Source organism: Amphiura filiformis, unplaced genomic scaffold, assembly GCF_039555335.1.
Source record: "Amphiura filiformis unplaced genomic scaffold, Afil_fr2py scaffold_99, whole genome shotgun sequence".
NCBI classification, from domain to species: Eukaryota; Metazoa; Echinodermata; class Ophiuroidea; order Amphilepidida; family Amphiuridae; genus Amphiura; species Amphiura filiformis.
This window is the reverse complement of record NW_027305563.1, coordinates 24288-51572: the sequence shown is the minus strand read 5'-3', so window position 1 is coordinate 51572 and position 27285 is coordinate 24288. Positions and strand designations below refer to the sequence as shown.

The 27285-nt window shown below is 36.9% G+C and overlaps 2 protein-coding genes across 2 annotated transcripts; one reads left to right on the top strand and one right to left on the bottom strand.

The window, feature by feature from the left end:
* The first annotated feature begins 444 nt into the window (after positions 1 to 444).
* LOC140144931 (uncharacterized) lies at positions 445 to 6251 on the top strand. Its single transcript, XM_072166728.1, has 6 exons — positions 445 to 475; positions 2557 to 2646; positions 3310 to 3492; positions 3948 to 4055; positions 4826 to 5125; positions 5490 to 6251. Exons 2-6 carry the CDS (start codon positions 2623 to 2625, stop codon positions 5931 to 5933), a joined length of 1059 nt encoding a protein of 352 aa, XP_072022829.1. The 5' UTR covers positions 445 to 475; positions 2557 to 2622; the 3' UTR covers positions 5934 to 6251.
* Positions 6252 to 10696: 4445 nt separating this feature from the next.
* LOC140144929 (acid sphingomyelinase-like phosphodiesterase 3b) lies at positions 10697 to 19446 on the bottom strand. Its single transcript, XM_072166726.1, has 6 exons — positions 19099 to 19446; positions 17966 to 18164; positions 16977 to 17224; positions 15809 to 15972; positions 14491 to 14689; positions 10697 to 13890 (listed from the first exon to the last, which is right to left on the bottom strand). The coding sequence occupies exons 1-6, from the start codon at positions 19187 to 19189 to the stop codon at positions 13397 to 13399; spliced, it is 1395 nt and encodes a 464-aa protein (XP_072022827.1). The 5' UTR covers positions 19190 to 19446; the 3' UTR covers positions 10697 to 13396.
* Between the last annotated feature and the right edge of the window lie 7839 nt (positions 19447 to 27285).

The window sequence follows — 27285 nt, the reverse complement described above, 5'->3', positions numbered from 1 at the left end:
AATAGAATTAAAACATTCTAGATATCATTCATACCAGATTTTACCTTTTTATTTCCTTTATAAAGGATTCATATCATATAAATGTACGAATGTGAATTCAATAGCTACTTTATACTCACCCATCCATAGACAAGAATGAAAGCGTCGATCCGACCTTAGTCGACGTGACTGACGTCATTGTAAGTCATCGTAAACAATTCACGCGTCTTGGTATCTCAATTTTTATAACAGATAAATTGCTATTATATTCTCATCATATCATAGTCATACACATACGTGGTTTTGTGTATACCTAATTCAGCGTCATCTGATCTCCCTGTGCCAATTTTTGCCAACATTTTACCAGCCACAACCTGTTTTATATCTGAGTCCGACGAGGACCTGTTGTATTTTTTATTTGACCAGATTCAAGAAAGCGCGACCGTGTGCTGAAGCATCCCCGGGGAAGCATCTCGAATTTACACATCTTCATTTGGTAAGTATTCGTAGGCTCGTAGCTATAGCTGTAAATCGTTATATAGGCCTATATGTATTTATATTGGAAGTAGTAAGTACGTGAGATACTAAACAGACTTTCAAAAATGAAACTCTACTCAAGTTTTCCACGTGTTGGCTAAATATACAGTGACAAGACCCGTAGAAATTACTCGCCTATGAGCTCCTATGGACGGACTCGGGGACTCGAAAACGTGGCCGCCGTACGGTATCGTTAAACAAACCAAGGGCAAATTACAAGGCCTTGGCAACAACGCATGAATTGAATATAATAAAAATATAGCCAATTTTTAAATCGTTCATTAATTCGTCGTCTCTATGAAAATGTGAATATACACCGGTTTATTTACAGGTTTATACCATGGACTGTAGAAATAATTATTTCTACAGTCCATGTTAATATACCAATTTTATATACCAAACATTTATCATGCCGAATTATATAGGGTAGGTGCAGGTAATATGGGACAGCAGGTAATATGGGACACCTGTTTTCATTTTAACAAAAAGTAGCTTAGAGAAGGTAAACACTTTAAGTTGATTTGCTAAGTGTTTAGAGACATCAATTGTGCTTCTAGAAATGCAGTTTTGGAGTCTGTGTATCAAACTCTTGGAAATCAATGCCAAAAAGAGTGAAATTGCCCAAAAAATTATGTCGTTTTTTTGGCCTGATATAAAATCAATGACGTCACATTTTATGATTGTGTATCCAAAAACTCTGGTACTGAGGGGCATTTGTCATTTTTATGATCTTTAGGTGATGGGTTAAGCTTATCAGCAGGTAAAATTCCACTGACAAGTGGCACTTTCCTTTATAAATGATTATTTTCTCTGATTTTCAACTGAATGGGTGCAGGTAATATGGGACACATAGGAAATTGTGTGCATTGTCAATGCGAAAAGCAAAACTATTTAGAAAATTGAATTTTCTTGTAGAAATTTGCATTTAACATTCAAAATCATGTAACAAAAATGTTTTTAGAACAAAAGAGTGATTTTCTGAACTTTTGATTTTCACCATAGAGATAACACAGTGTCCCATATTACCTGCACATGCAGGTAATATGGGACTTGATGATGACGTCATTTTGACGTCATAGCGTCCAAACAAACATAAAAACAAGGTAACATTGCCTGTTTTATTAATCTTAAAGGACAGGTTGTTCATCATAACAATCTCTTGTGGGCATATCTTCTTTAGTTTTTATGCAAATAAGCTAAACGTCCTTAATGGTCCCATATTACCTGCAGGTACCCTAGTTGAGACAAGAAGACAAGGTCATGCCCTGACCTGCGCAATAGCTAGCACCTTTACATATCATTTTGTTCCTTTAATCACAGATTCTCAACACATTGCATCGCATCGGAAATTCCGTTCTATAAAGCATAGGTCTACTACTATTTCAAAACAATATTCACCACTGGCATAAACCCAGAAACCCCACGAACAGAGAGCTCGAGAAGTAGACCTATCGCCACGAATTGTTTTGTATGACTCACTGTAATAATATTCATTTGGTAAGAGCAAGAACAACAAAAAATAATAATAATGCAGCTTATTTTGCACATTCCGAATCGGGAAATAAACATTAAAAGTTCAAATCTTAACATTTTTGTCTGTAGGACTAATATGTAGACAGCGAAAATACGAAGAACGTCCTTCTGATATAAAATAATTTTTATTTTTTGAAATTCGCGATATTTTATGGCAAATGATTGAAAATAGAAATTTTTGATATTTTACAGTCCTCGAAGTAAACTTAATAAATCTAATGATATGTACTTAAAGTGTATGGAGCTGGGCTTCGAGGACTATTAAAAAAATGAAAAAATGTCAAATTTTAATAATTTGTCATAAAATTTGCATTATATAGCGAATTAAAAAAAATCAAAATTATTTGATATCAGAATGACATTCTTCGTATTCAGAATCCAATTCGATATAATGTCTGATGTGCTCTCAAATACGTGAAAACGGGTAAAAACGTCTCTACCCCATCCCTTAAGAGCCCTTAAGGATGCTATTTTAATCTATACCATTGTACTATTTTATCTTTGCAGTTGCAACAAGCTAGCGAACCAAACATAATAGCCTAAATTTTGTGTACGTTTTGAGGTAGACGAGAAATGTCAGGTCAGGAGAAAAGAGAGGTAATCAAACAATAGCTTAGTTGTTATACCATTGTTTCTCATTGTCCCGCAATTTGTTTAAAGCTGGGGGTTAAGGTATCGTATGCGCCAGTAAGACAATCTTTTTTGGGGGGGTGGTGTTTTTTTTAATATTCACAGCTGGACAGGGCAGGGCCAGGGTGATTATCAAAATACTTGTTATTTTTGTGAAAAGGTCCCTTGAGAAGTTTTTCAAAGCATAGTGTAATTCCGTTATTTCAAATAAGACACGATTGTTTGGCAAAGTATTTTAGGGTCTTTGCCTTGAAACCGTGCGTGAAATAAGTGAGTCGTTGGTCCGAATCCTGTACACTATGTTAAAACAAAACTAAAGAAGTTGTTGAAAATTTTAAACAACCGCTGTTTACCGGGTGCATCGCTCAACTTTGTTTAAAAATTCAACAGCTTGTTTACCAATTAAACAACTTGTTCAAAAGTTCAAGTAACATTTGTTTAAAGTTTTAAACAAGTTGTCTAATTTTACTTTCTAAGTTGTTTAAACTTATAAACAACATTGTTTAAAACTTATGCAACCTTGTTTAAGAGTTAAGACAACATGTTATAACAAAAAACTTAACAATGTTTTACTGAACAACATAACCATGATAATAATAAACACGAAATTGTGCGTTCTTCTTTTGGTAGATTCTTACTCAAATGCTTGAAGAGCATCTCGGCAAATACTATACTCCGCCATGCAACTATTTGCTTGTCCAAGTGGATCCATTATTGCAGTTGTGTGACGAGAAATATGGAGGACATCTTACTCAATTTAAAAACCAATTCATCAAGCCAGTAGCTAAGCTACTAGAGACATTACGAGCTAGTGTAAGTAATAAGATGTTGAGCATAATTGGTTTCTTTTTACGCGTGTGGGATATGTGATGTGCAGGGGTAGGGGGGTGTGTGGGGGGAGGGTATAACCATGATGTGAATGTAGCCTATGTGTGTAAGGTAGGAATTGTGTGTTGGGTCACCCCAGTGTACATAAACCATGACCTTTTCAGAAGGGGGTCAAAGGGGGAAGTAAACTTTCATGGGGAAAAATTTGCCAACAATTGTCAAAAGTGGTAAAGTACCAAAGTGGTAAATATTAGGGTGGTCCACGGAGGTGGGGTGCAAGACTTCTCACAGGGCGACAACTACCCCTTGTATCCACTTGGCTAAGTCACTGGGTGGGGTATATGTGTGTTTTCTTCAATGTTGTATAAACTGTATATTATCACGATACTTGTAAATGATTTTGATTGATTTAATTTGATTTAACATTTTGACTTCAACAGAGATTGCATATTACCTTTGAAGACACAACCAACGGCCAGATATACGTATTGCTACATCTAACGGAACCAAAAACACACAAGATGACCCCTGGAGAAGTTGCATTATGGGTAAGTTACTCTGTCAGCGACTTACTAATATTTCATCATAATGATTATCCATATGCTTACCCGTCAGCAAGCACAAAAATGTTCTTAAAACGTTAAAAACGTGATAGCTTATGAATTATACATAGAAGATAAGGGAAAATTACAAATTAAAACTTGCCTTCATGAGTTAAAGGAGTATTTCGTGCTCCTAGCATCCTCTATTTATGTCATTTTTCATTAGATATCCACGAAAAAAACCTATTCCCAAAATTCCAGTTGATTCCGATTTTGCGTTCGCGAGTTATGCATGATTATGTGTATTACACTGCTCCATAGACAATGCGTTGTAATTTCGTTCTGGTGCACCAGAACGAAATTCAAATTTCACGATATCTTTGCTAAACGAATTAATCTGCAAGAAATATATTTGTACATAAACATTATGTAGCCAGAGGTTTCCAGTGATATAAAAATCTCAACTTTTTTTGAGAAAAGTGGGGGGATGAGGCTGTGGATCACGAAATGCCCCTTTAAGTAAAGATTGGAAGTATAAGAGTTTGAAAGAGCAATCCGTTGATGGTTGAACCCGGGACCTCCAATGGGTCTCCGATTGCACTTGCAAGTGTTATGCAGAAAGGGTAGATTACATCATTAAATCAAATATGATCTCTGTCATTTAAGATCACTGGGTTAGATCAGGGAAGTGGTTAGATCTAATACTTCACTAGCTTATTGTTCTTGATAATGTAGTTATTATTGTATATTATTACTATTATTATTACCGCTGACAGGTTGGCAAGAGGGATCCGGGCACATTATCAATGAAATACACCAAATATGTAACAGAACGAGACGGCACTCCTCTACCAGAGCCATATTACGAAGAAACAAGAATGAAGATACAGGAGAAAGACATACCAAGATGTTTAACCAAAGCTTACTTCAGTGAATTGAGACAAGGTCTCAAAGACAAAGGAGCAGAACGCTACAGTATTGCCATGAGACTCTTTGTTGCTTATAACACAACTACCAAATCAATGAAGAGCTTAGATTATGACCAGGTGTTGCTTCAGAGAAGACGAAGAGCTCCTGTAAGTTTAGAATCTTTCCTATTCAATTATTACGTTACATTCCCCTTTCCGGTTTTGTCACATCTCACCATCGTTCAATTTAGCTTTTTAACAACTTGCCTCAGACAAAGGATATGTTTTAGAAAAGCTTGACTAAACAATGTCATTTGATGTAACATGATCCTTCATCTGGATCATATACTGGCTTGTCCATGGCTGTATGAATTGTAGACTGGTCGTCGCAGGGGCAGAGCAGCAACTCCTATTATCATGATTATATACTTAGTAAGGTTATCAAGAAGAAATACTAACAATATAATACCAAGCTCAATTTAAAACCATTATGACCATTCAATAATGTCAGATTTGCGTGTTTTTGATACAGAAACTACGTGAACGAACAGAAAGCGGCGTTCAAGAGTCCTGTGAAGATCCCGTAGCCAAATCCACCGAAGAGCAAGTATTTCGTCAAGCTCTCAGCGAATACCGCAACCATCGTCAACAACATGGACACAGTACAGATCGTGACGAATATCGATCATCGAGTCCTACTGGAACAGAGGCATCAGCTTACCCTCCAACTGGACATGGTCGACTTACAGATAGCTCTGAAGATGATAGCGAAGATGCTAGGAACGGGGTTATGGATGTCAGTCTTGAAGATAAAAGAGGGCGACCACGTAGCGATGGTTCGGAGCCTGAAGCTTCTGTGACGCTAAAGAAACCGCGAGATGATTATATAGACCAGGGGAGTGCTGTTGGACCCAACACAAACCAGGGGAAAGAGGTTGAGCCACCAGTGGCAAGGCCAATGGATGACTATATATAGAGGGGTGTGGCTTGGGATACCGTGGTGGTATTATGAATGACAATGTTTTAAAATGCTTTATAGCAGCTTCCAAAGACTCACTTCATTTAAACAGAATTCGCCAGAATACTTTACATCTCTGGGCCTCATAATTGCTTAATTGTTGGTCTAAATTATATAAATTAATATATATTTAGAATGGCAAAGACTTAATCCATCTGCATGATCTGTGAGTTCAAGATTGGGCAAAAATGGGCTATTCCATTTAAAATCCACACACCCCCTGTGGAAGATTTTGGAAATATCTGCCACAGGGGGAGTATGAATTTCAAATGAAATTAGCATATTAGCCAGTTCCATTTGAATTTCATACACCCCCTGAGAAAGATTCAACCTGAATCTTCCACAGAGGGAGGGTGAGTTTCGAATGGGGTTGCCTAATGTGCTCATTCCATTTGAAATTCATGCTCCCTCTGTGGTAGATATTTCCAAAATCTTCCACAGGGGGTGTGTGGATTTTCAATGGAATAGCCCAATGTTCATTTTGAGGGAAAATCCAACAAAACGGGGTTTTTTTTACCCAATTTTTTTTGTTTAGGGAACGTAACAAAAAAACAGTTCTTGAGTAAAAAAAATTGTTGTTAAATTTTTAAAAACTAGATAGAAATATCCGTTCTTTTTATTATTATTATTATTTTTGTTTGACCAACCAACAAATGGTCAAAAATTTTCAATTTTGCAAAAAAATTCATTTCACCCAAATTTCAAAAAAATTTGGTGAAATTGATCAAAATTCAAAAGAATGAAAAACCAAGTCCTAGATATTTATATCTGCTCTCTATACAGTATTGCATGTGCTGGTGCGTATTAATGTTCCTGTTGACACATTAGGCGGTCCTAACTTATTATTCAGTATTATTCACAGTTATTCATATAATATAATGTTTTATGACTTGTACATTCACTTATTGTTGTATATTTATGTATATAATTGTTGTTGTATTCGCATGTAGTGCTTTTATTTATTTCAGCTTTCGTGCTGAGTGCAAAAAAGCGTTTGATCCGCTGAGTTTTTACTTGGCCTACAGGACTGCCAACTATATTTTATAATAACTAATAAGGTATATAGTTCCAAAGAAAGAGAATTGTGATTTTGAAAGTTTGTCGTTAGATCGTGGTGCAGTTGCATTGTAGTAAACTTATACGCCATACGGAACAAAATCAAGGCACTATCTATAAATATACGTCTAGCCCTCTTCTTTTGTTCCATTATCTATTGTATTTCTTTTGTTCAAAGTCTGGTCAACTGTCGATTATATCAAGTAATGTGGACAGGTCAAGATAATGTGGACAGGTCAAGATAATCTTGGTCAGGTCAAGATAATCTTGGTCAGGTCAAGATAATCTTGGTCAGGTCAAGATAATCTTGGTCAGGTCAAGATAATCTTGGTCAGGTCAAGATAATCTTGGTCAGGTCAAGATAATCTTGGTCAGGTCAAGATAATCTTGGTCAGGTCAATAAATTTTGAACAAGAGAAGTACATGTTCATATTTAGAAACACTGGCCACATTATTTGACTTTTTGGACATTTCAACAAACTTAAAATGCATCAAAGTTTAATATATTTTACACAATCAGCATAAATTATAATTGAATGACACCAAGAACACCTTTATTGAATAATGCAAATTAGTTTGTATTATGTCTTAAAGCCTGTATAATCAGGACGAGGATGTCAATCTACCTTTGTCCCCCCTCTCCCAACTAACGCAGATTCCGACAAAGTAGGTAACAAAACAAGAGCCATGAGGTCTTACAAATTAAGTTCAACCAAGGATATTTTGCACCTAAAATGCAGTACATTACAGGCCACAAGACTAGATGTAGAAAAACTACAACAATCTGCGGCCTAACCCCAACCAAAAAAGGACGAGGAAGGTACCCAGGAATATGCGTTGATTTGGTTCAGGACATTTGTTCTATAAGTATATTAAAGATAAATATAAATTCTATGGTGTTAAATGAGTTACCGTCATGTCTAGGTAAAACACACCCACTTTGACCTTTGAACTATTTACATATTCATTATTAATATTACGAATATGTATAATCGAGTGGGACATGACCACAAGTGAATTGAATAGAATGTCCGGTTAAAATCAATGCTGTATTGATTTGATTAAATCACTTTCAATTGACACTAGATAAGACTCGTAGACTCAAACGCAGGACACACGGGAAGAATATTACACTGTCTCGGTGTGTTTTTATTTTTGGAAAACCCTAAACTTACACAAGATAATCATATCAGCTTTTCCAGTTTGTCTTTTGGAAAATGAATAAACCATAACAACAAATTCGTTTATTTTGGCTCACCGTATATGTAAGATAAACGGTTCAAAACAGACCATTACCATAGATAATTGATGTCTTGTTGAGGTATGGTTCGCATGTTAGTCGCTCGGAAGGCTCGACCCCTTCGGGGTCTCGCCTTCCGAGCGACTAACATGCTCACCATACCTCAACAAGACACCGATTATCTATGGTAATGGTCTGTTTCTCACCCTTTATCTACTACATAAATCAGATGTAAAACACAATGGTTTGTGAAACAAAATCGCCATTGAAACAGTCTCCCGCTTTTTATGTATTCAGTCCTTTGTTCTTGTATAGCCTATTTATAGTCCTGAACCTTAATATTGTGTATACAATACAATATTGGTTACTTGCCAAACTCTGCTTTTGTTGTATTGTGTGACAAATAAGAAATTTGTGTCGATATTGCATGTACACATTGCTGACACCTGTAGCTACGAGCGTAGTAAAAAAAAAATTATTGTTCAAAACTCAGTTGCAATATATCGTCTTATAGTACTTAGTACACTCGATCTAATTTCTTAGTCATTTATTTTCGATTCCGTATATAAACTACCGTAAAACCCCGTCTACTACAAGCATATATAGTGTTTTTTATAAATGCTTAATTAATTCGAAGCAAGCGTTAATATACCAATACAATATAGATCGGTCTTAAAATAATACTTGTTTGTATATATGCTTGGATCCGTAATTTATTTGCTCAAACTCCATAATGGTGACTGGATTAATGTAGCTTTCATCAGAAGCACACTATATGCTTGTAGACGGGGTTTTACGGTATTCGTTTTGATGAGGTATACTTTTCATTTTGATTAATAGGTGTGTACTATATATATCACCTTGATTTTTAACAAGTATAACTATTCAAATTGACATGATCTCAAACTAATTGTTTGACAAATTTGAATAAATTCTATTCATTCGTGAGAAGTTCATTTTAAGAGTGTAGTGTTCACGTATTTTCTGTTTTGTGGTGGTAATTAGCATCCAGTGTGGTTTTTATAGGGTCACGTTTGACCCCACCAATAGGAAAATACCTCCTACCCCTGAAATGAATCCCTAACTCACTCAAATATATATCGTGTTCTACATTTTGATTAGGCAATAGAACCAAATTTAATAGTTCGATCTTTCGTCTTTGGTCAACTATCGTGGTTGTATTGAATTAATTAATCGACTATTGTTAATTGTGATAACATATTAATGAATCTTTGCATTCCATATAATTATTTAGTTGATAGCAGGGATGTAAATCTTCAGGAAATTTCCTGATTTCAGGAAATTTTGTTTGGAAAGTTATAGGGAAATTCACATTTTCAGGAATGTTAAAGCAGTTTCAGGAAATTATGTCAGTGCATGTTTTTATCCCTGTGAGAGTTGATTAGTAATAAGCGCTGAAGCAGCATCATATCGGCGATCGATGCAAATATCGAACAAGTTTGGTTGTAGTACCTTACTCTGCATGATGTACATGTAAATCATCACTGTGTATTTACTTGTATAAAAAATTTCTTTTCTTTTTATTTATATCAACTTATATTGTGTAATACAATTCCCATAGTCTTGCCATTATTCACTTGTATAATAATTCTATTTTCTTTTTCTTTTATCAACTTGCAAATAAAATTCACATAGTCTTGCCATTAGTATTTGATGAACTGAATGACCTAACGGCTGTATCTGTTTTGTAGTATGTAATCTATATAGTTAAATATTAACTAATTTCTCAATAGAGACTGGCAGAGAGCGGCAAAAGATAAGATAAAAGGAAACAAAGTACAACATATCGTCAGTCAATAGGATATGGTGCGACTGCTATTTACTTGTTATCTGTATCAACTTAAAGTAGCATTAAACACATTTTAAAATAAAAAAAATAAATTATTAATAGGACCTATATTATTAAATTATAATTAATTGTATAATTTAATTATAATTATATAATAAAATTTAATTAATTTAATAGGACTATTATTAATAGCACTATTTATTAAAATTATAATTACTATTATTTTATTAAAAGGACTATTAATTATATCCCAAATTTGCTGCCGAATTTGACACAAACGTGTTTAGAAGTGCAGATTTTCGCGCAAATTTGTTCTAACGAAATGAACGAGGCAAAATCGGTCCATTTTTAAAAAACATTTTTGAAAAAATATTTGTACAGTTATCTTTATATAAGCTTATATAGTCTGTATACCTTCCTTGAATTAGTTATTTAGATATTGTTTTTATTGTATCTCTAAATGTAATAATGAGAAATATATAAAAGTATACATTTTCAGAAAGGAAATGATGCAATGAATCCAACTAACATAACAGATTCCTGCAAAAATTACAACAGTTTTTGAGAAAATCTAAAAAATTGATTTTACTTTACTGACTCGAGGAAGGTACGTATAGATACGACATTTTACTTTGGAAGCAGACGTGATTCAAAACCATCTGCGTAGCTACCAAGTAAGAAGGCAGTATTTGCTTTTGCTATTTATGGACAGATACTGTGTTATTGCATGGGAGCCTGGATGGAAAGAGATAACAGGTCAAACCGGGATTTCCCTTTATAGCCAACATTGCGCAATTTTCAAAGAATGGTTTTTTCCAAAATAGTGTCCAGCAAGCAATACAAAGCAGGTCACAAGATTGATGGCTTAATCATTTTTGATCATTTAATATCTACTAATGATTTCAGGTATAGCCAATGTTGCGCAATTTGTTACAGAAAGGTATTTTCCGATGTAGTGTCCAGCAACAGTAGGTCACAGGGTTGATGGCTTAATCAGTTTAATATCTATTAATTATTACAGGTATATCTAATAATAAACATGATAAATCGCCACTCGTAACACAATGCCTATATATATATTAGCTTTTAAAATATTGGTGTCTCCATTTAAAGAAACAAATAAAAACCGAATTGCACCACTGATACATATTAGGTTTTGCATCCATATGAAAAAAATGCGCGTCTTTACGCCCAAACGACTTCAGCTAATCTTAGATCCGTCCTTTGCGCTCATTTTAGTTATAACATTTTTACCAGGCGGCGGATGACATGATCGAGCCGGCAACCCGTGAAACCGCCCGGCCGTATGGCATTTTCCATATACTCGGTTAGTTTTGTGGGGTTCATTATCGAACCCCAACGGTTTTAGCTTGTATTTATATTATTTATCAACATAGGCCTATTTGTTTGTGATATTTCAAGCGTTTTAAAATTTCAAAATAATCCCATTCAATTACACGGTTGACGATGAAAATTTACTGAATTTAGGGACTGCACGTCATACACCACCTGATTTTTACCCCAGCACCTTACCCGGGGGTGTGACCGACCATCATATATGACCATAGAGGGAAAGGGGGGTTGGTGAAGCCCACCATAGGTTTCTAAAGTAAACTCCATGATTTTCATTTCCCTCTTGTAACATTATCTTTTACTTGCATAAGAATAGTCCGGGGGACCACTCACATAAATGGGCTGTACGCATGCGTGACAGTTATGAACCAGGCCAATTTACACTGATTTCAATGGGGCTAATTAGGTATTCATGCGGCCATATCCCGGGCCTTCATGATCCGATTCCCACCAAATTTGTACTGTGGATGTTTTTCATCATGTTCTACTGAAATATGGTCATGAAAATGCTGAAATGCAAAAAAGAAAATTTTATGACGTCACACTTCGGTACTCTATTAGTACCAAACATAACGGTATTATATGTTTATAATTGAATATTCGCCCCCCCCTCGCAGTCCATGTTACAAAATACGGGCTCGGTAGTTCTAAGGGTTCACTCGCACGTAATGAATTGGTGTTATATCAATTCGATGAAACGTATTTAACTTTTACCGATGTATCTCATGTAGGCCTATCGTTTTGTGTAGGCCACGTGTTTCCATAATGTACAAATATTGCTCTTATAAATAATATTAAAATAACGACCATTTAAATAGCGCCTTTGCCAATAGTTACAAAGCGTGCATTTGTAAATAACCCCGTCTCAGGGTCTTTAATGACCCCCCCTTTACAGGCATTTTGAACAATCTTTCACCAAATGACTCTTAAAATTCCCAACTGCTCATTAAGTTTCATTTGTGCAAAAGGCTCTGTCAGTTTTTATCCAAATATCGCCAAATTCATACGGGAGATCGACGAATCTATACGAGGAGTGTTATAAACTACATTAGGTTGAAATCGGTGAAGAATTGGCTTCAAAATCGGTGAAAATATGAGTTTTTGTTAGCCAGTAAAACAAAACTATAACGGCAATCAAGGACTTGTATTATTTTATTTTATTTGACAGTTTTCTTTTCATCCTTGCAAAATAGAGTGAGTTATAAAACGACATAAATGAGTAGTTCTATTTTAACGCAAGTATTAATGGTCATTTGTGTTATGATTTTTAAAAAAAGTCATATGGTATACATGTATAGCTTTTTAGAACCGTGTCTAATGTACATGGATAGATTGGACCGAATTGCTAGATAAACGGTCCGAGAATAGACCCTTGTGAAACACTATAAAGTCACCATATTTCTTGTACAAAACAAACAAGTTTCAGTGTGTAGTTACTACTTAACGACATGCCCATTCCGTATACTGTATTCTATACCTATTCCATCGTGCATAACTTGACGTGCTCAAATCCACTAACAAGCTTAACCCCATGAGAACTACCTGCCGATTGGGCAAAATGAATGTTATGTCCAATTTTGAACCAATCAAAGAGGGTATTAATAAGATCATCTGCAAATGCAAGTTTGACCATACATAGTCTAAAGCCTAGTCATAATTGGCTATTGAATGAGTATTTCAAGATATCAACCAATCAGAAATGCTGTTATAATGACCAGTAGTGTCCAAGAGGTTAAAACGAACCTTGTGCAAGAAAATGACATCAAACCCATAGCCCCTAATTTACTTGCCAAATAACCAATCTAAAAAGAATGTTTCACAAATTTAGCGCTTCGGACTTAACACAAACATGTCCCTGACTCACAATAATTATAGCAATATCTACAGTTTTGACAAATAAATGATCTTCAGTATACAATGATTAAAAAAATGCATTACATTTTCAATCTAATGTATTGGATATTATGACAGGGAAAAGACGCACAACAAAGTGAAAATCAAGATTGTAATTTTGAATTTGATCGCAAAGGCACTCGACTCCAAACACATAGTATATCCATCGCGATCCACTTCAGTAATTGCACACAGTTGAGCCTCTTTACACTCTCCGGAGCATTTGCTGGCATCATAATTTACCGAATTATGCAAGTAATAGCGATCAAAAGTTGGACTATCGTCTGCTTGAAAAGATTCGACAAGTTTGTGCATGGAAGTTGGCGACAAGTCGTCGAGGTTGTAAGATTCAGAAGCTTGGTATTGACTCTCCCACACGGGCGCATCTTCTTCAACAACCTTTGAAAGATCCAGGTAAAATTGTTCCCAATCTAGAAGAGTGCCGTCATTTTTATTGTATTTGAAAAGACGGATACCCGGATTATTAGCGCCAACGCCTCCGAGAGTTGTATTCCATGGCGTCACGGCAGGACATACAAAGACTGCGCTCACAGGATCTCCATCTGAAGTTGGAAATCAAATACAAATGTCATTAAAGACCGGTGTGATAGTGGGCTATGTCAAATGAGGCCTCAGCACACTCTGATCCCTTTTGCCCAAAACACCACATACTAACTCATACAAAATGGTAAATACTAAATTAGCATAATTAAGGGGTACAGCGCCACATGTAAGAGCAGAACCCCAATAAACCATCTAGAAATACCCATCACACCCAGGACCAGTTCGAGTTTTAGTATAGGTGAAACCGTCACCTAGTACTTTGCTATTTCGATGATGACATGTGATTCTGACAAACATAGACTCCCACATATTTATACTATTCCAGACCGAATTAAAATGGCTAGTTTGCATATGACGTCCTGTCAACCAGCCCGAAAATACCGTACTGCACAGGTCAGCAACCAATCACGCCGCGCCTTTGCCGTGACGTCAGACGCAAACTAGTATTTTTAAGGTTATCTTTGAGTATAGCTCCTCGAGAATCAACTTGAGACAACCTATCATCCTAAAGAGTGTTAATAACTATATATAATTAAGCTGATTATTTTCCGGGTCACAAAATTTATTTTAAACTTTCTGCTTTTATATTGATCACTTACTTTGACTATAAAATAGTTTAAAGCTATCAGTATGTTGATGTCCATACAACTGTCCAGCGATGACGTCATAATACTGTTGGATAATCTGATAGTATCGAACATCGTACTGGACACCTTCAACGTCTTCGTGCTGAGTAAACCAATATTGACCAGCATGCCTTTCAAACCCTCCCGGTGTCACGTGACCGATGATCAGTACCTGTGTCAACGTCAATAAGAACACAATTACGGACATTATTCTAATGAACGGCTCTTTTCAGATCCACCCCGATTCTATGAATTAATATTAATCAAGAATCTAGAGGTGCGTGTGGCGTACTACCATTTTTCCGTTTCCATGTTAATTTATGGTGTGTATGGAACTTACATCAGAGGTATAAACGACAGCCAGTGCCGACTTTCGATCATGCTTCTCATGTAGTATTATCGATGCTTCTCAGGTAATATTATTGATTATTATTATATTATTCATATTATTCTCAGGTAATATTATCGCCCTAACCCTAATGTATAACTTAAGCCCTTACATTTACCCCAACCTTACCCTATAACACTAACCCTAAGCCGGGCCCTAACCACCATAACCATAATCCTAACATAAAATGCCCTAAACCGTTAACTAAGGCACCACATCTTATTTAGACATGTAGCACGATCGGTGTCCGGTTAGGTGCCTATGACTCTTTTCTCATACCCTGAACGTAATAATTTGTATCAGGCATAATAATTAACATTTGCATAGTGTTATCATGTTCCATTCTAATAAAAAACAAAAGCACTTTGCAAATGTTCAGGGTACGGTAGAAATAGCCATCGGTACCTATCGGGGCGCCGATAGGTCTATAGGGCCGAATTAGATGTCGTGCCTTAGCCCTTTTCAGACCAATCACCCTTCGGACTATGGTGGTTCCCGATTGTTACAGTACAGATTGGCGTGGTTCCAATTGAAGCGTATAAGCTGAACAGAAGAAGCTTTGCTATAACTGAAGACCGAATTAAAAAGACTAGTTTGCGTCTGACGTCAGGCCAAAGGCGCGACGTGATTGGTTGCTGACCTGCGCAGTACAGCGTTTTTGGTTTGGTTGACAGGACTGTTGGTGACCAATCAACCAGAAGGAAGGATCAAGTACCACCACTCCGATGATGGCCTTCGACCAAGATGACCGAAACTGTCAGGTCAGTGAAATATAATTGGTTTTGGCAAGAACATTCTGTTATTAATGTATCACACAAACGAATTTCTTCAAGAATGGCAGGACGTCATACGCAAACTAGTCTTTTTAATTCGGTCTTCAATTATATCTGAATGGCGTCCTACCTTTTCACCATTAGCTCTGGCTGCCGTCAATGTGTCCTCCAACCATTGAAACTGATTAGCAGGATCAGCGTCGTTCTTTGTCTCTTCATCTTTGTAATAATAAACGGTATTCATACCAACGATACGAAACCCTGATATCGGATCCAAAGTGGTGTAATATGCAGCTGAAAATATCAAATAAATGCTATATCATAGTATACCGTAAAAACTCGATAGTTGGCATATGTGCTTAATATCGAGCGCTATTGAAAACATGAAATTGTACCAAAGTCCGGCTCTTTACCAACTGAGCTAATGGGGTTGAGACACACATTTGCAGGTTTACTTGTTCGTATATAACTGATGTGTATCGATGATTTGCTCCAAACCCTTTACACTTTTGTGGATGGAGTCTTCATGTTTGCATGTTTTAAAAGCGCTCGATAGTAAGCACATATGCTAACTATCGAGTTTTACGGTAAGTCAACATAGAAAGGTGTTATGTTTGATAGATAAGTTAAGAATCATTTGAGAGGTTTGATCAGAGATTTAGGGTTCTCTTATAATTGGCCCCCTTTAAACCGTAGATGGCATGTTGGCTCGGCTAACTCCAATCAGGTCGGAATTATCGAAGCCAGACTATAACAATCGTTCGCGCTACACAATCGTCCTCGCTTTCAGTTTTCCGCTGCGCTAATTTCGGCCTGATTGGAGTTAGCCGAGCCAACATGCCATCTACGGTTTAAAGGGGGCCAATTATAAGAGAACCCTAAATCTCTGATCAAATCACGATTTCTGCCAAAATATCGCCTTTCTCAAAATGTCTATTTATTTACATTCTGCTCTGACAACTCAATATTAAGGTATTTCTTATAACTTTCATAGCTGCTTTTATGACTTACAATAACCTGACTTGAGTTTGGCAAACCCAGCAACAAACATGACCATTGGCTTATGAAGATTTTCAATATTTGGGGGGGGGGGGGCTGAAACTTGACATTTTTTTGGTGGGCCAGCCACCCTGGGGTAGAAACCTCTCAAAAGGTAGGTCACAAACACCCACTTTCCCTCTATTTGTTCACATAGGATTATTAGGGGGCTGAAAGGTATTTCAGCCCTCGCACCAAAATTATTGAGGGCCTATGATAACAACAAATGATATGAAAACAGAAGACAAAAGGATGTTTACCATTTTGGAAAGATTCTAGTACACCAGTATATCTCCCTAACCACGAGTCCCAATATTCACTGATTTCTTGATAAATTGAATTCGGACGAGGCGGCATCTGATTGGTCGGATTGTAGTCATGGTTACCAAGAACAGGAAATACCGCCGTATCGGGGAAGACATCCATCAGGAGATTGGTGAGATTATAGACGACGTTCAAGAGAAGCTCTTCTGATTTACGATTGCCAGGGACATGCGGATAATCGTCTCTATAAGATGAATGTTAAAGTGCTCATGATGTTATATGCAGTGACAATAATTAATGTTCTCTATTGACCTTTTCGGTAAATTCATATGCCTTTGCGAGTACACCCCGGGGAGTACACCTGAGAACTCGTCATTTGACGTCACGCCGATCTGCGCCGAACATCGTGTACTTGTACTTATGGGATTTACCGAAAAAGGTCAATTACATACGAAATACTGCATATTCACCATTCGGTGTGGTCCCGGGGTATGGTCCAGTGGTTTAGCCAGGGGGAGCCGACTCCCCCATCATTTTCAGTGATGAAAATGGGGACTGCAAACAGATTTGTCATTAAAATGACTAACAAGGGGTCGAAAATTGACAAATGGGGACGAACATTTGACTTGTCCTCCTCACACTAAAAAGCTAAAAATGATTGATACCCATCAGTTTTGATCTTTATTGACCAGCCTGCTTCTTTAATATGTAATTGCATTGCATCCTCCAGAAATGCCCAAAATAATAGTTTTATCATGTTCATGATCGCATACAAAATAAAAGCACAGGACACTTCGTGCCTTGTGGAATAGAGAAAAAGATAGCTCTTACGTTGCAGCGCATTTTTAATGTGGTAGTCTTTTATATTTTGAATATTTATGAAAATCTATGTCAGAACTATGTTTGTGGAAGAGAGAAAAAATTACGGGTAACTACTGTCATGAATGTGCCACATGAAACACAGAAGATAAAAAATAAAACGCACCCTGTCCATACGATGAAATCCGGGTCGGGTGCGAATCCCTTCATGGCGTACACTGATGAGTTGATGAGAGCCCATGGTGAATCGCAATGATAACTTCCCCATTTACCGAGAGGGTCGGTGGTTCGGCAACTGGATACCGGGTAGGCACCGTCACCGTAGAATATGTCGTAATGGAAGTCTGTCACGTGCCAAAAGGTACCTGCGAAAAAAGTTTTGCCGACATGATCAATAAATGACTTATAGAAGTATGATAATAGAAATATAATGTGTAAAAAGGACCCTTTAGTCTCTGGCACGTACCCCGTATTCCAGAAAAATACAGCACTAATTTTTTTTTAATTAAAAAAATATTATCCTGTTTTGTCAAACGAATACAGCTAAATCCTAATCCTTTATTTAGTTCTATTTAGCAATGAAGGTTAATTTTGGTAAACTTTTGAAAATATGGGACAAAAACATGCGTTTTTAGGGTGTTTTTCGTATGCTGTGACAATCAAGCCCAAAGACTTGTACAAAGAATGTAGTCTTCAAGTTTTCAAGTTTTGGAAAACACATTTTCTTGTATTTTCCATAACCAATATTATTATCAAAAAATTTATGACTATATACCATTGTAAGAAAACATGCAAAATTGCATATTTTTGGCCTATTTTCCCTCAAAGTGTCCAAATATAAAAATTTGACTTTTATTGCCAGTTAGAACTAACCAAAGGATTAGGATTTAGCTACATGTATGATTCATTTTGCAAAACAATACACTATTTTTTTAATGCCAAAAATTTTGTGCTGTATTTTTCTGGAATAGGGAGTAGGTCTACTCAAAAGGACTAGGTTAACATGTCATGTGAATGGACTTGAGAGAAAAAAATTGCATGTTTTTTGTGAAAAATTGGTATAGAATGGTTGCAGAAATAGCAAAAAGAAGGTATAGAGAAAGTCAACATCCGTAAGTCTGTGTGGCACATCACCGTACAAAACATTTCGAAGACCCTCCCTCGAATTCGCCACTCCAGTGTACACTATCTATTAAAATGATTGCACAATCACTATATTGAGCGACAGAAATTTCGACTTAGTATTCAATACCATGATCCGTATCCTACTGAAATACAACATTTACGAAAACCACTTACCCGTATCGTCAGTTTTTTGTATGGTAGATTTCCCATTGGCATAATCTATACACAGCACTATACACAACTTTGTCATCAAAATCCACCGCATTTTTATTTTATATCGAGACAATTTATTTTACCAAATAAGCTCAATATCACTAGTTAAATGGGAGAAAACGAACAGGAAGTTTGTTTGTGAAGTTGCTCAATACACCTCTACTGCAGTATAACGTGTATAATGTACAAATAATAAGTTAGCATTGGAAGCATTATCAAATACTTAGGATGATGTCATGGTATAAATATAAATAATCGGGGAAGTCCGCAGGTAAACAATTAATACATGTCCTTTGAACTCGGGAATTTCCCAACTTTGCAAAGTATATTAGTATATTAAATAGTGCCCTCTATTGCATGCAATTAGGTGCTGTTTTATTAATGTCTTGAAGTTGATGGCTCTTCTATATTGGAACTTCATTTTCTTTTATAGTTCCAAGTTTTTACTATGGAAGTTACTAAGGTCCGTTCATATTACGCCGCAATATGTTGCCTCTACTTCTTATCCAGATGACTTCTTTGAGCCAGCAAGTTGTTTTGTTTGCCTCTTCTTCGATGACTTTGGCCTCCTTTCACCCAATTCACAATTAATTATTTGTTGCTGTGTGTTCTGCAATACCCAATATGTATGTTTCTGGTGCTCTGCGCTCTGGTGAAAGTTTTCTCACTAGCTTTTTCTGATTCAGTCTTGTGTTCTTTTAATCTGGAAGACAAAAAACGACCGGGTTCCCCTTTATAAGATTTGGGCAGCTCTTCCGTGGAATTTCGTTTCCTGCTTCGGCTGTCTGGAGGGGGCGGGGGTTCTCGTTTATCCTTTGGGTGTACGAGGGCATTGCTTATTGAAAATCCTGGATACCCGTTCAGATAAGACTTCCACAAACGGTACTGGGCACTACTATGAGGCCTTTGCGTTTGAACTTGGCTGTCGCAAGCTTAGCTTGATGATGATGATGATGATTGTGCCAGAGTGTGCCAACATTAATTTCCTTGATTGTAGTTTGTTTCTTATGAATATTACAACCAATGCCCTCTGGTTCCAATCCCAGAACCTTTAAGACCTTTTCTAGCAGCACTCACACCGATAGGGTTTCTCTTGTTAACTTTGGTGTGAGTTCTGAGGTGGATTTTAATTCTTTTACAGTCTACTAACATCAGTCACGTACAACAAATTCCACCAAGAATGGCTTTGGGGACCTGAGACCAGAGTCGCCTGGCAGTGAACGAGGTGGTGAGTTGTCTGGTTTCTTGAATGTGAATTGGTGCAGCAAGTGTGTGAAGATGTACAGCTCCATCTTGGCAAAGTTTTCTCCAATACAAACTCTACGACCTATACGATTAGTTAAAAGAATAAGAAATCAAAGAAACATCTTTATGATGATGGATAACGTACAGGCTGTCAGGTACAAAATTAAAGCTCGGACAAGTAAAGAGCTGTAAAGTTTGTTACGCAAATTGGTTTGGAAATTCATGTCGATTATGTTAAAAACAACAGGCATTTACGTGTCAAACATGCTGCATCATAATTATAATTATACTGCACCGTAATGCTTTTGTTTGTTTGTATGTGGGTGTGGGTGAGTGGTAGTATGTGTTGTGTTTCCTATGGAAATCGTAACGATATAGAAGAAATTTATATGAAGTATATACTTCCGCACCTCCTGGGGAATATGGGGAATTTCGGATTAATTACATTCCTCGACTCCTGGGGTCCATGTAGGCATTATGCCCCCACTCTCCCTTTCTTTCTAACGTCCAATCCCAATGCAGGTTCGGGCGATTACACGAGCTCACGCCCATACCCCTGCAGTGAGCACCAACCGGTGAATTCCTGTATGTTATCACCACCACCGGCATGACCGGTACCCCATAATTCCCATGGCAGTGGTGGGGTGGGGTGTCGGAAATACTAGTCCGACGAATAGGACCTGTTGGGTTTTTTTCTTAGTTACCAACTATACTCATGCAAACTCTGATCAGGTTGGACGCTCAAGAAAGTTTCGCGATTCGTCTTTCTTGCGCCATATGAGAAAGTGATCATAGTCTGAGTTGAACATAGTCTGGTAAATAAGAAAAAAGGTCCTACTAGTCGGACTAGGAAACGCTTGCATAATGCATTACCTATTGAGAACGGTATCAGTTCTTCTTTTTCTTGCAATTCTCCGTCTTCGTCTAGAAATCTCTCTGGATTGAATTCATCTGGATTGGCCCACAAATACGGGTCATGATGGATGGCCCATAAATTAGGTAAGACTATGCTCCCTTTGGGAATTGTATATGGGCCGGCACTCCGACTCCGAGACTTTCATAGGAAAACTTTTCCATATATAGTGGTCCCTTCGCCGCAAAAGTGTGAAATGGTTGCGATTCTTTGGACTTCAAGAAGCGTTGCGCTAGTGAATGCTAATTCAGAATTAATTCTGTTTTATCCGCTAGCCTTGGTATGCGATTTCTACCCACTACTGAATCTATTCCTTGATGAATGCGATGTTGAATTTCTGGAAAGAGGACCAGACACGATATCGCCCACCCGGATCGCCCAACGCAGCGTAGTAGAGATTGTGTCCGTGCCAGCTACAAAGAGATCTCTAATACAGTGTGGGACAGATTATTATCATTAACAGCAGAATGCGTGTTCATTTTCTGCCTCTGTTTTATCTCATCAAGATAAACATCGATGAAATCTGTAGGCTGATTTTGGATATGGACTCTCTTGTGTTCGTTCACATTATCACGAATAAATTCCATTATATTTCTTCGATTTCTTGACGTTGCCATAATTGCGCTGCGAGATGATTGTAGGTACCTTGCAAATGGAATCATCTTATTCAGTGTACCAGAGCCAGCGGATTTAACATTCTCATTTAACATGTGCATCAGACGCTTAAAGCTAATATCGGAATACTCGAATCTCTTTCCGAAAACCACTGAACAAATGACGTTTGAGGCGGCATTGGTAAAGAAATGGCATGGGTCAAAGGCTTTGCCTCTCAAATTGCTGATCTCTTTTGCTAAACATTCGGCTTCCTCTGAGATGTTTTCTTCGAAGCTTCTCTTGCCTACTCCAAAACTGCGCAAAGTTGTCAGTGTTAATCGTCTTTGCTCTTTCCAGGGTTCTCCAGATGCCATCGCTAAGCCTACAAAGAAGCAGTGAGGACAATAATTACTCGTGAACCATGTTTATTATCATCATCATCATCATCATCATCATCATCATCATCATCATCATCATCATCATCATCATCAACAACAACAACAACATCATCATCATCATCATCATCATCATCATCATCATTATCATTATCATTATCATTATCATCATCATCATCATCATCATCATCATCATCATCATCAACATCATCATCATCATCATCATCATCATCATCATCATTATTATCATCATCATCATCATCATCATCATCATCATCATCATCATCATCATCATCAATACATCATCATGATAGTTTTGCTTCCCTAATTGTTATAAATACCATCACGCCCCTTGTTATACTATCGCACTATTAAAATAGTATATTTTTCATCTTAATTCACTCACCTTCACCGGCACCAGCCTCGTCTAATGATGCAGTCATGTCTACAGTAGAATTCACCACGACCTTTGAGGGACTTAAACCCCATTAAAAGCTATTAAACCAAGATAACACTCATTGAAAACAGCTCAACTGATTAAATCAGATCTTCTCTGGTTGTGCACATGTGTCTGTTTTACATGTGCGGTATGGCAATGAGCTGGTATTAAAGCTTCAGTTGGGTAACCGATTATAAAGGAAACGCACGGAAACAATGGCATGTGGACCTTTGTTCACGAAATGAGACAATGGTCTGCTTTTTGTTAACCAGCATTCTTGAAAATGAGCAACATAATGATTGTTGACTTAACACGGATTGGAAATAATTTCTTCATATTTTTTGGTGTTATCTGTTGTTTACATATCCTTCCTAAAACACAAAAGTGCGACTATTTCCAAACACCTAAATTAGCTAAAAATTTAGGACATGTTACAAAACAATATTTTCTATAATTTCATAGAATACTTTAAATGTAGCTTGTACCGTTTTTTGTGGCATCCTTCAGAACTGAGCGGTCCGTTACCAATATTTTCGGTCAAATCTCCATTTAATTAACACGGGGAGTTGGCTAGCTATGAGCTAGCTATGCCTTGCCCTCACTCATATTTTACGAAAGTGCGACTATTTCTGAACATCTAACCTAGCTGTAATTTTAGGTCATGTTAGAGAAATATATTTGCTAGAAGTTTGGAGAATACTTTAAATATTGGCCGGTTATTTTTCACACAGTGATGTTAACTAGGCAAATGCATATACTTCTAAACATATACTATTTGTAAAGGTCGCGCGTCAATGGTGAGAGCACTGTGTATTGTGTATAGGAAAACGGACAGTAACTGCAGTATGATAGTACGAGGTCTGTCATTCACACTGGGATTGTCCAAACCTTCCTTCACATATTTGTAGTTGTTTAAGACAATAACAGACTTCCCAGCAAGGTTGAGGCTAAACACCGGTCCATACTTTTTGGCCAATAAATTGAGTAGTTGAGCCAGTGGTTGTCCTGTACGATATGCCGATATAACAATATTTGGTAGATATCCAAGCAATGGCCAACCCCATGGTCCAGGTGGAAAATCTTTAGGACTTAGCCACCATGATAGAAACAGAAATACCACCACACAAAAGAGGACTGATTGGATTTCACTGAATATTAGCTATGAATATCATGATTGACAAAAGATTTATTATGACAAAATCAGAGTTAAGATTTTCGTAGCAAACTATAATTATACTGAGCGATAAACCAGTATATTGTGGTTCCGTATTTATGTTTCTGTTGCGTGTGACTGCTTTCGTCCAGAATGTGTGGAATAGGACCACAAGTATGAACTTACCTATGCAATAATTCATAAACGTCCCAGCAAACACAAAAAAACGTTTTAAAAACATTTTAAATAAGTTATATTTTGGCTTTTGGTTTAGGTAAAAACGTTTTAATAACATTAAAATGTCGGGTTATATAAAGGTCATGATAACGTTTTAAAATATATAAACAATATTTTTAAATGTTTTCAAAAAATGTTATTGTAAACTATTTTTGCAAACATTGTGTCAATACTTAAATGACATTTTGTTAAAATATTTGAACCCAGCAAACACAGAAATTTTCTTAAAATGTTTTTTTCAAAACCTTTTAATAACATTTAAATGTCGGGTTTTATAAAGGTCATGAAAACGTTTTTAAAACGTTATTGAAAATATTTTGGGCAAACATTTTTCGCAAAATATTTTTTCAACCCCAAAATAACATTCTGTTTAGAATGTTTTGTATCCAGTTTTCAAGAATGTTTTTGGGATGTTATTTAAACGTTTTTATACCCTTTATATAACCCGACATTTAAACGTTTTCTGTAAAACATTTTTGTTTGCTGAGCAGTAGATTATCAAAAAAATGTTTTTAAGGTTATGAAAACGTTCTATACTCTTAATATACCCTTTATATAACCCGACATTTAAACGTTTTCTGTAAAACATTTTTGTTTGCTGAGCAGTAGATTATCAAAAAAAATGTTTTTTAAGGTTATGAAAACGTTCTATACTCTTAATATAGCCTACCCTTTATATAACCCGACATTTAAACGTTTTCTGACAACCTTTTATAACCTTTTGCGAATGATGTCGAAAACGTTTTGTGTTTGCTGAGGTGGCATGTTGGCACAATCACATGGTCACATGGACTATAGCGGTCTAGGGACTACAGTACTTAAATTGCTAGTTCGAATATATATATAATATTGTCCATTATTTTTTTGGTGGAAACTAAAGATCACAACATAGTCAGAAGCAGGCATTAAATCAAATTTGCTCAAAATTCTGGATTTTTCACTCTGCCGAATTCATAACGATATATAGTTACAGATTCTTGGCTCTAAATAAAATCGTACAATTGATGTGCAGGCTTGCAATAAAACCAAATGGTAAAAAGTACCATTCAATATTTGAACATGTACTTTTAAAATGAAAGACATGCTTGACTGCAAGCAGTCTATTGAAATTGAATTATCATTATTTGATTCGTGACCTTGACCATGAAAACTAGAACCAAACACTAGCTTTGACACTGTATCATACAACAGGCATGAGACAGATTTCGTCCATAACTTGTGGATTAGGACCTAATTTACTGTTTAAAACAGGAACAACAACAAGAACAACTAGAAGGCTATATATTTGTACACAAATACGGCTATACCCGCATGTTATCGGTGTACCCAAACTTACAGTCCTTTTTTGCTGAGGACTTAAAATTATAAAGAAATTGTATGTGTAAAAAGTGAAAGTCCAAGTCACAAGCTTTAATTGAATGTAGGTTGCACTGTCGTAGCACTTAAAATAAAGAAATTGTAAAAAGTCCCCTCCCAGGGAAGTCGTCTCTCTTACTCTCCACAGGTTGCTGTTGTCAGTATGGTAGTATGTAAATTAAATGGAACTGCCATTTCAGAGGGAGTATGTAAATTAAACGGAACAGCCTTTTTTGGGGGCCATTTCAGAGGGAGTATGTAAATTAAATGGAACAGCCAATGGGTATGTAATTTAACTGGAACAGCCTTAACGCTTAATGCTGGTATTTCCAATATGATATAATACGGTCTGTCTGTTTAGTCCTACGTGTGTGGGGTGGAGGGGTGCGTGCGTGGGTGTTAGTAACAACATAATTCTCAGGTGCTATCTGTGTACAAATTGCTGAGGACTTAAAATATAGAAATTGTAAAAAGTCGCCCAATTGGGTGGAAAATGTGTAAAAATTGAAAGTCCAAGTCACAAGCTTTAATTTAATGCAGGTTGCACTCTCGTAGCACTTAAAATAAAGAACTTGTAAAAAGTCCTCTGGCAGGGGAGTTGTCTCTCCATAGATTGCTGTTGTCAGTCTCTCTTATTCACAGTGAGGCTATGCAATGTGATTAGGGGAAAACTATTCCAGAGGGAGTATGTAAATTAAATGGAAAAGCCATTTTAGAGGGAGTATGTAAATTAAACGGAACAGCCTATTTTGGGACCATTTCAGAGGGAGTATGTAAATTAAATAGAACAGCCAATGGGTATGTAATTTAACTGGAACAGCCTTAACGCTTCACGCTGGTATTTCCAATTATTATATTAATAATTATAATACGGATATGTCTGTTTAGTCCTACGTGTACAAATTCTGAGCCCGGAAGCTGCTTTATTTGATGAGAAACGGCCGGCCCTTTGTTTTAACATTTTTGGGGCCATGGGGCCCATAATATTTGACTTATGAGGCCCATGGACATATGTTGAAGTTTAATTCTCTAGTGCTATCAGTAGACTCAAGCTGGGCACTGTAGCTGCTTTATTTACTGAGTAACGGCCGACCCTATGTTTTAGCGTTTGGGGCCCTGGGGCCCTGGGGCCCATATAATGTAATATATGGGGCTCACATGTACATATAACAATGTGATTTTCAGGTGCAATCTGTGTACTAACTCTGAGCCCTAAAGCTGCTTTATTTACAGAGTAACGCCCGGCCCTATGTTTTAGCGTTTGGGGCCCTGGGCCCATATAATGTAATATATGGGGCTCACATGTACAAATAACAATGTGATTTTCAGGTGCAATCTGTGTACTAACTCTGAGCCCTAAAGCTGCTTTATTTACAGAGTAACGGCCGGCCCTATGTTTTAGCGTTTGGGGCCCTGGGGCCCATATAATGTAATATATGGGGCTCACATGTACATATAACAATGTGATTTTCAGGTGCAATCTGTGTACTAACTCTGAGCCCTAACGCTGTTTTATTTACAGAGTAACGGCCGGCCCTATGTTTTAGCGTTTGGGGCCCTGGGGCCCATATAATGTAATATATGGGGCTCACATGTACATATAACAATGTGATTTTCAGGTGCAATCTGTGTACTAACTCTGAGCCTTAAAGCTGCTTTATTTACAGAGTAACGACTGGTCCTATGTTTTAGCGTTTGGGGCCAGGGGCCCATATTATGTGACATATGGGGTACATATGTACATATGACAATATAATACTGAAAACCTATCTGTGTACCAAATCTGAGCCTTGTAGCTACTTTATTTCCTGAGAAA

Excerpts from the sequence above, each read along its gene's own strand:
- LOC140144931 (XM_072166728.1), top strand. The coding sequence starts at position 2,623 with ATGTCAGGTCAGGAGAAAAGAGAG. Across the intron at positions 3,493-3,947 it reads TAGAGACATTACGAGCTAGT|AGATTGCATATTACCTTTGA; the intron begins GTAAGTAATAAG and ends TGACTTCAACAG. Across the intron at positions 4,056-4,825 it reads CTGGAGAAGTTGCATTATGG|GTTGGCAAGAGGGATCCGGG; the intron begins GTAAGTTACTCT and ends TACCGCTGACAG.
- LOC140144929 (XM_072166726.1), bottom strand. The coding sequence starts at position 19,189 with ATGCGGTGGATTTTGATGACAAAGTTGTGTATAGTGCTGTGTATAGAT. Across the intron at positions 18,165-19,098 it reads ACAAAAAACTGACGATACGG|GTACCTTTTGGCACGTGACA; the intron begins GTAAGTGGTTTT and ends CTTTTTTCGCAG. Across the intron at positions 13,891-14,490 it reads TAAACTATTTTATAGTCAAA|ATGGAGATCCTGTGAGCGCA; the intron begins GTAAGTGATCAA and ends TTCCAACTTCAG.